The sequence below is a fragment of the Phalacrocorax aristotelis genome, unplaced genomic scaffold (assembly GCF_949628215.1).
Source record: "Phalacrocorax aristotelis unplaced genomic scaffold, bGulAri2.1 scaffold_289, whole genome shotgun sequence".
Taxonomy (NCBI): domain Eukaryota; kingdom Metazoa; phylum Chordata; class Aves; order Suliformes; family Phalacrocoracidae; genus Phalacrocorax; species Phalacrocorax aristotelis.
Window position 1 is genome coordinate 31,194 of NW_027441242.1, and position 9,307 is coordinate 40,500.

Here is a 9,307-nt window from a genome sequence, read left to right on the forward strand (position 1 = left end):
ATGCCCGGTGTTCCCCCGGGTGCCCGGTGTCCCCCCTCGCTGCCCGGTGTCCCCCCGGGAGCCCGGTGTCCCCCCTCGCTGCCCGGTGTCCCCCCGGGTGCCCGGTGTCCCCCCTCGCTGCCCGGTGTCCCCCCGGGTGCCCAGTGTCCCCCCTCGCTGCCCGGCGTGCCCGGGTGCCCGGTGTCCCCCCTCGCTGCCTGGTGTCCCCTCGCTGCCCGGTGTCCCCCCTCGCTGCCCGGTGTCCCCTCGCTGCCCGGTGTCCCCCCGGGTGCCCAGTGTCCCCCCTCGCCGCCCGGTGTCCCCCCGGGTGCCCGGTGTCCCCCCTCGCTGCCCGGTGTCCCCTCGCTGCCCGGTGTCCCCCCTCGCTGCCCGGTGTCCCCCCGGGTGCCCGGTGTCCCCCCTCGCCGCCCGGCGTGCCCGGGTGCCCGGTGTCCCCCCTCGCTGCCCGGTGTCCCCTCGGGTGCCCGGTGTCCCCCCTCGCTGCCCGGTGTCCCCCCGGGTGCCCGGTGTCCCCCCTCGCCGCCCGGCGTGCCCGGGTGCCCGGTGTCCCCCTGGGTGCCCGGTGTCCCCCCTCGCTGCCCGGTGTCCCCCCTCGCCGCCCGGCGTGCCCGGGTGCCCGGTGTCCCCCCTCGCTGCCCGGTGTCCCCCCGGGTGCCCGGTGTCCCCCCTCGCTGCCCGGTGTCCCCCCTCGCTGCCCGGTGTCCCCCCGGGTGCCCGGTGTCCCCCCTCGCTGCCCGGCGTGCCCGGGTGCCCGGTGTCCCCCCTCGCTGCCCGGTGTCCCCCCGGGTGCCCGGTGTCCCCCCTCGCTGCCCGGTGTCCCCCCGGGTGCCCGGTGTCCCCCCTCGCCGCCCGGCGTGCCCGGTGCCGGTGCGGGGCGTGACGGCGTGCCGCGCAGCGTGGACCGCAAGGGGCAGTACCACTACCTGGTGAAGTGGCGGGACCTGCCCTACGACCAGGCCACCTGGGAGGAGGACGAGATGCCCATCCCCGACTACGACCTCCACAAGCTGGCCTACTGGAAGCACCGGTGAGGGACACGGGGACGTGGGGACATGGGGATGTGCTTACTGGGAGCACTGGTGAGGGACACGGGGACGTGGGGACATGGGGACGTGCTTACTGGGAGCACTGGTGAGGGACACGGGGACGTGGGGACATGGGGACGTGCTTACTGGGAGCACTGGTGAGGGACACGGGGACGTGGGGACATGGGGATGTGCTTACTGGGAGCACTGGTGAGGGACACGGGGACGTGGGGACATGGGGATGTGCTTACTGGGAGCACTGGTGAGGGACACGGGGACGTGGGGACATGGGGATGTGCTTACTGGGAGCACTGGTGAGGGACACGGGGACGTGGGGACATGGGGATGTGCTTACTGGGAGCACAGGTGGGGGACACGGGGACGTGGGGACATGGGGCTGTGCTTACTGGGAGCACTGGTGAGGGACACGGGGATGTGGGGACATGGGGATGTGCTTACTGGGAGCACAGGTGGGGGACACGGGGACGTGGGGACATGGGGATGTGCTTACTGGGAGCACTGGTGGGGGACACGGGGACGTGGGGACATGGGGACGTGCTTACTGGAAGCACCGGTGAGGGACACGGGGACGTGGGGACGTGCTTACTGGGAGCACTGGTGGGGGACACGGGGACGTGGGGACATGGGGATGTGCTTACTGGAAGCACCGGTGAGGGACACGGGGACGTGGGGACATGGGGACGTGCTTACTGGGAGCACTGGTGAGGGACACGGGGACGTGGGGACATGGGGACGTGCTTACTGGGAGCACTGGTGAGGGACACGGGGACGTGGGGACATGGGGATGTGCTTACTGGGAGCACTGGTGAGGGACACGGGGACGTGGGGACATGGGGACGTGCTTACTGGGAGCACTGGTGAGGGACACGGGGACGTGGGGACATGGGGATGTGCTTACTGGGAGCACTGGTGGGGGACACGGGGATGTGGGGACATGGGGATGTGCTTACTGGGAGCACTGGTGGGGGACACGGGGACGTGGGGACATGGGGATGTGCTTACTGGGAGCACTGGTGAGGGACACGGGGACGTGGGGACATGGGGACGTGCTTACTGGGAGCACTGGTGAGGGACACGGGGACGTGGGGACATGGGGATGTGCTTACTGGGAGCACTGGTGAGGGACACGGGGACGTGGGGACATGGGGATGTGCTTACTGGGAGCACTGGTGAGGGACACGGGGACGTGGGGACATGGGGATGTGCTTACTGGGAGCACTGGTGAGGGACACGGGGACGTGGGGACATGGGGATGTGCTTACTGGGAGCACTGGTGGGGGACACGGGGACGTGGGGACATGGGGATGTGCTTACTGGGAGCACTGGTGAGGGACACGGGGACGTGGGGACATGGGGATGTGCTTACTGGGAGCACTGGTGGGGGACACGGGGACGTGGGGGGACACGGGGACATGGGGATGTGCTTACTGGGAGCACTGGTGGGGGACACGGGGACGTGGGGGGACACGGGGACATGGGGATGTGCTTACTGGGAGCACTGGTGAGGGACACGGGGACGTGGGGACATGGGGATGTGCTTACTGGGAGCACTGGTGAGGGACACGGGGACGTGGGGACGTGGGGACGTGCTTACTGGGAGCACTGGTGAGGGACACGGGGACGTGGGGACATGGGGATGTGCTTACTGGGAGCACTGGTGAGGGACACGGGGACGTGGGGACACGTGGGGACGTGCTTACTGGGAGCACTGGTGAGGGACACGGGGACGTGGGGGGATATGGGAGGATGTGGGGACACGGGGGACATGGTGACACGGGAGCACATGGGGACATGGGGATATAGGGGACACGGGGACATGGAAGGACATGGGGACACGGGGGGGACACGGGGACACGCCTTCTGCCCACGTGCCCCCCGCATCCCCAGAAGTCCCCCAACGCCCTCATGCTGCCACGTGTCCCTCTGCTGTCCCCGTGTCCCCATGTTGGCATGTGTCCTGTGTCCCCCCCTGTGTCCCCACCCCTCCTGGTGTCCCTGTGTGTCCCCCCCATGTCCCTGTGCCCCCCATAACCCCCCGCATCCCTGTGTCCCCTCCATGTCCTCATGTCCCTCCCTGTGCCCCCCATAACCCCCCACATCCCTGTGTCCCTCTCGTGTCCTTACCCCTCTCGGTGTCCCCGTGTCCCCCATGTCCTTGTGACCCCCCCGTGTCCCCCCGTGTCCCCCCGTCCCCAGGGAGGTGTTCATGGGGGAGGACCCAGCCCAGCCCCGGCGCTACAAGAAGAAGAAAAAGGAGACGCCGGGGGAGGGACCCCCCGACTCCCCCACCAACGACGTGAGTGCCCCCACCCCTGGGTGCCCCCACCCCTGGGTGCCTCCCATTGGACCCCATAGTACTCCAGACACCTGGGTCCCCTCCATGGTCCCTTGACTCCCCACCATGCCTGGGTCCCCCCACCCCTGGGTGCCTCCCATTGGACACTTGAGTCCTCTGGATGCTTGGATCCCCTTCCTGGATGCCTGGGTGTCCCCCCAGATGTCTGGGGCCCCCCACGGTCCCTTGGGTCCCCTCTCCAGACACCTGGGTCCCCTCCATGGTCCCTTGACTCCCCACCATGCCTGGGTCCCCCCACCCCTGGGTGCCTCCCATTGGACACTTGAGTCCTCTGGATGCTTGGATCCCCTTCCTGGATGCCTGGGTGTCCCCCCAGATGTCTGGGGCCCCCCACGGTCCCTTGGGTCCCCTCTCCAGACACCTGGGTCCCCTGTCCATACACCTGGGTCCCCCTCCCAGATGTCTGGGTGTCCCCATGGACCCTTGGGTCCCCTTCCCGGACACCTGGGTCCCCTTCCCCGAAGCCTGGGTCCCCCCATGGACACCTGGGTCCCCCCATGGTCCCTTGGGTCCCCTCTCCAGACACCTGGGTCCCCCCATGGACACCTGGGTCCCCCCATGGTCCCTTGGGTCCCCTCTCCGGATACCTGGGTCCCCTTCCCCGAAGCCTGGGTCCCCCCATGGACACCTGGGTCCCCCCCATGGTCCCTTGGGTCCCCTCTCCAGACACCTGGGTCCCCTGTCCGTACACCTGGGTCCCCCTCCCAGATGTCTGGGTGTCCCCATGGACCCTTGGGTCCCCTTCCCGGACACCTGGGTCCCCTTCCCGGAAGCCTGGGTCCCCTTCCCGGAAGCCTGGGTCCCCCCATGGACACCTGGGTCCCCCCATGGACCCTTGGGTCCCCTCTCCAGACTCCTGGGTCCCTTCTCTGGACACCTGGGTCCCCCGGCACCTCCATGGCACAGGGTAGGGGTGCAGCCACCCAGACTCCTGAGTCCCCCCAGATCCCCTGAGACCTCCATGTCATGAATAACCCCTTTGAGGGGGGGGGGCGCCTGGGTCCCCCCACCCACCGACAGCGTCTCCCACCCCGGCAGCCGACGGTGAAGTACGAGACGCAGCCGCGGTTCATCACGGCGACGGGCGGCACGTTGCACCTCTACCAGCTCGAGGGGCTGAACTGGCTGCGCTTCTCCTGGGCCCAGAGCACCGACACCATCCTGGCCGACGAGATGGGGCTGGGCAAGACCATCCAGACCATCGTCTTCCTCTACTCCCTCTACAAGGAGGTGAGGGCGCTCTCGCCTGGCCCCCGGTGTCACCTGCCTCATCCCGGTGTCACCCGCCTGGTCCTGGTGTCGCCCACTGGGACCCCGGTGTCGCCTGCCTGGCACCCGGTGTCGCCTTCCTGGCACCAGTGTCGCCCACCTGGCCCCTGGTGTCACCCACCTGGCCCCTGGTGTCGCCTTCCTGGCACCAGTGTCGCCCACTTGGCCCCTGGTGTCACCCACCTGGCCCCTGGTGTCGCCTTCCTGGCACCAGTGTCACCCACTGGGGCCCCGGTGTCACCCGCCTGGCCCCTGGTGTCGCCCACTTGGCCCCCGGTGTCACCCGCCTGGCCCCTGGTGTCACCTGCCTGGCCCCTGGTGTCGCCCACTTGGCCCCCGGTGTCACCCGCCTGGCCCCTGGTGTCGCCTTCCTGGCACCAGTGTCACCCACTGGGGCCCCGGTGTCACCCGCCTGGCCCCTGGTGTCGCCCGCTTGGCCCCCGGTGTCACCCGCCTGGCCCCTGGTGTCGCCTTCCTGGCACCAGTGTCGCCCACTTGGCCCCCGGTGTCACCCACCTGGCCCCCAGTGTCGCCTTCCTGGCACCAGTGTCACCCACTGGGCCCCCGGTGTCACCCACCTGGCCCCTGGTGTCGCCTTCCTGGCACCAGTGTCGCCCACTTGGCCCCCGGTGTCACCTGCCTGGCCCGTGGTGTCGCCCACTTGGCCCCCGGTGTCACCCGCCTGGCCCCTGGTGTCGCCTTCCTGGCACCAGTGTCGCCCACTTGGCCCCCGGTGTCACCCGCCTGGCCCCTGGTGTCGCCTTCCTGGCACCAGTGTCGCCCACTTGGCCCCTGGTGTCACCCACCTGGCCCCTGGTGTCGCCTTCCTGGCACCAGTGTCGCCCACTTGGCCCCTGGTGTCACCCACCTGGCCCCTGGTGTCGCCTTCCTGGCACCAGTGTCACCCACTGGGGCCCCGGTGTCACCTGCCTGGCCCCTGGTGTCGCCCACTTGGCCCCCGGTGTCACCCGCCTGGCCCCTGGTGTCGCCTTCCTGGCACCAGTGTCGCCCACTTGGCCCCCGGTGTCACCCGCCTGGCCCCTGGTGTCACCCACCTGGGCCCTGGTGTCGCCTTCCTGGCACCAGCGTCACCCACTGGGCCCCCGGTGTCACCCGCCTGGCCCCCGGTGTCGCCTTCCTGGCACCAGTGTCACCCGCCTGGCCCCTGGTGTCACCTTCCTGGCACCAGTGTCACCCACTGGGCCCCTGGTATCACCCACTTGGCCCCTGGTGTCGCCTGCCTGGCCTCTAGTGTCACCTACTGGGCCCCCGGTGTTGCCCACTGGGACCCCGGTGTCACCTGCCTGGCCCCAGTGTCACTTGCTTGGCCCCTGGTGTCACCTTCCTGATCCCGCTGTCACCCACTTGGGTCCCCGGTGTCACCTTCCTGATCCTGGTGTCACCCACCTGGCCCTGGTGTCACCCGCCTGGCCCACACTGTCCCCCTGTGCCACACCGCCCCTGTGTCCCCCAGGCCCCATCCCGCCCCGTCCCTGTGTCCCCACGCCCCGTCCCCCGCCCTCCCCAAGGCCCCCGCCCCACGCAGCCCCCCCTCCCCCCTGTGTCACACTGTCCCCACGTCCCCCAAGGGCCCCGTCCCGGTGTCCCTGTGTCCCCAAGGCCCCATCCCACGCCCTCCCCGTGTCCCCACGCCCCGTCCCCCGCCCTCCCCAAGGCCCCCGCCCCACGCAGCCCCCCCTCCCCCCTGTGTCACACTGTCCCCACGTCCCCCAAGGGCCCCGTCCCCGTGTCCCCGTGTGACGCGCTGTCCCCCAGGGCCACACCAAGGGCCCGTTCCTCGTCAGCGCCCCGCTCTCCACCATCATCAACTGGGAGCGGGAGTTCCAGATGTGGGCCCCCGCCTTCTACGTCGTCACCTACACCGGGGACAAGGACAGCCGGGCCATCATCCGCGAGAACGAGTTCTCCTTCGACGACAACGCCATGAAGGGGGGCAAGAAGGCCTTCAAGATGAAGGTGAGACGGGTGCTGGGGTGCCTTCGGGGGTGGGGGTGCTGCGCCCGGACTCCTGGGGGCCTTCGGGGGTGGGGGTGCTGCGCCCGGACTCCTGGGGGCCTTTGGGGTGGGGGTGCTGCGCCCGGACTCCCGGGGGCCTTTGGGGTGGGGGTGCTGCGCCCGGACTCCCGGGGGCCTTCGGGGTGGGGGTGCTGCGCCCGGACTCCTGGGGGCCTTTGGGGTGGGGGTGCTGCGCCCGGACTCCCGGGGGCCTTTGGGGGGCTGCAGCCAGACACTTGGGTGCTTTTGGGGGGTTACAGCTGTGATCCTGGGTGCCTTCGGGGTGGGGGTGCTGCGCCCGGACTCCCGGGTGCCTTCGGGGTGGGGGTGCTGCGCCCGGACTCCTGGGTGCCTTTGGGGGGCTATAGGTGGACACCTGGGTGCCTTTGGGGGTGTGGGTGCTGCACCCGGACACGTGGGTGCCTTTGGGGGGCTACAGCGGGAGGGTATAAAGGAGGGTCGGGGTGCCCCAGAGGGTCCCAGCAGGGGTCGGGGTGCTGGGGTGACCAGATGCCTTTGGGGGGATCGGGGTGCGCTGCCCACCCGCATCCCGGGGTGGGTGGGGGCGCTTCGGGACGGCGGGTGGCGGTGGTGCACTGGGTCGGGGTCCCCCCTGCCGCCGGGGGTGCCCCCAAGCCGCCGGGGATCCCCGGGGGCACCCCTGGGTGCTGACGGTCACGGCAGCGGGAGGCGCAGGTGAAGTTCCACGTGCTGCTGACCTCCTACGAGCTGATCACCATCGACCAGGCGGCGCTGGGCTCCATCCGCTGGGCCTGCCTCGTGGTGGACGAGGCCCATCGCCTCAAGAACAACCAGTCCAAGGTGCCCGGGCGCCGGGGTCCCCAGGGTGGGGGGCACCCAGATACCTGGGGGCACGGGGTGGGGGGCACCCGGATGCGTGGGGCCACTGGGAAGGGCACACGGACAGTGGGGAGCCCAGAGTGGGGGTACCCGGATACCTGGGGGCACTGGGAAGGGCACCCGGATACCTGGGGGCACTGGGTGGGGGGCACCCAGATACCTGGGGGCACGGGGTGGGGGGCACCCGGATGCGTGGGGCCACTGGGAAGGGCACACGGACAGTGGGGAGCCCAGAGTGGGGGTACCCGGATACCTGGGGGCACTGGGAAGGGCACCCGGATACCTGGGGGCACTGGGTGGGGGGCACCCGGATACCTGGGGGCACGGGGTGGGGGGCACCCGGATGCGTGGGGCCGCTGGGAAAGGCACACGGACAGTGGGGAGCCCAGAGTGGGGGCACCCAGATACCTGGGGGCACTGGGTGGGGGGCACCTGGGTACATGGGGGTACTGGGAAGGGTGCCTGGATTTGGGGTCCCCAGGGTGGGGGCACCCGGATACCTGGGGGCATGGGGTGGGGGGCACCCGGATACCTGGGGGCACTGGGAAGGGCACACGGACAGTGGGGAGCCCAGAGTGGGGGTACCTGGATACCTGGGGGCACTGGGTGGGGGGCACCTGGGTACATGGGGGCACTGGGAAGGGCACCCGGATACCTGGGGGCACTGGGTGGGGGGCACCTGGGTACATGGGGGCACTGGGAAGGGCACCCGGATACCTGGGGGCACTGGGTGGGGTGCCTGGATTTGGGGTCCCCAGGGTGGGGGCACCCGGATACCTGGGGGCATGGGGTGGGGGGCACCCGGATGCGTGGGGCCACTGGGAAGGGCACACGGACAGTGGGGAGCCCAGAGTGGGGGTCCCCTGGATACCTGGGGGCACTGGGTGGGGGGCACCCAGATACCTGGGGGCACTGGGTGGGGTGCCTGGATATGGGGAGCCCAGGGTGGGGGGCACCCAGATACCTGGGGGCACGGGGAAGGGTGCCTGGATGTGGGGACCCCAGGGTGGGGGGCACCTGGATGTGTGGGTCCCCTGTGGAGGGGGTGCCTGGGTTCCTGGGTGCTCTTAAGGGGGGTGATCCCTGGATGCCGGGGTCCGTGGGTGCCCTGGGTGGGATCGGGGGGTCCCTCCCGGCCGCGGGGGTCCGTGGGTGCCCTGGGTGGGATCGGGGGGTCTCCCCCAGCCGCGGGGGTCCGTGGGTGCCCTGGGTGGGATCGGGGGGTCTCTCCCGGCCGCGGGGGTCCGTGGGTGCCCTGGGTGGGATTGGGGGGTCCCTCCCGGCCGCGGGGGTCCGTGGGTGCCCTGGGTGGGATCGGGGGGTCCCTCCCGGGCACGGGGGTCCGTGGGTGCCCTGGGTGGGATCGGGGGGTCCCTCCCGGGCACGGGGGTCCGTGGGTGCCCTGGGTGGGATCGGGGGGTCTCCCCCAGCCGCGGGGGTCCGTGGGTGCCCTGGGTGGGATCGGGGGGGTCTCCCCCAGCCGCGGGGGTCCGTGGGTGCCCTGGGTGGGATTGGGGGGTCCCTCCCGGCCGCGGGGGTCCGTGGGTGCCCTGGGTGGGATCGGGGGGTCCCTCCCGGGCACGGGGGTCCGTGGGTGCCCTGGGCGGGATCGGGGGGTCCCTCCCGGCCGCGGGGGTCCGTGGGTGCCCTGGGTGGGATCGGGGGGTCTCTCCCGGCTGCGGGGGTCCGTGGGTGACCCCCCCGCAGTTTTTTTCGGGTGCTGAACGGGTACAAGATCGAGCACAAGCTGCTGCTGACG

The 9,307-nt window shown here is 70.9% G+C and overlaps 1 protein-coding gene across 1 annotated transcript in view; it reads left to right on the top strand.

The window, feature by feature from the left end:
- LOC142051166 (chromodomain-helicase-DNA-binding protein 3-like) overlaps positions 1-9,304 on the top strand; it is a gene marked incomplete at its 3' end in the record, with an annotated part of 39,479 nt that extends 30,175 nt beyond the window's left edge. Inside the window, exons 13-18 of the mRNA XM_075080349.1 lie at positions 896-1,027; positions 3,243-3,342; positions 4,441-4,632; positions 6,448-6,648; positions 7,372-7,509; positions 9,257-9,304. Coding sequence (XP_074936450.1) covers positions 896-1,027; positions 3,243-3,342; positions 4,441-4,632; positions 6,448-6,648; positions 7,372-7,509; positions 9,257-9,304 — 811 coding nt within the window. The remainder of the gene's footprint in view (positions 1-895; positions 1,028-3,242; positions 3,343-4,440; positions 4,633-6,447; positions 6,649-7,371; positions 7,510-9,256) is intronic.
- Between the last annotated feature and the right edge of the window lie 3 nt (positions 9,305-9,307).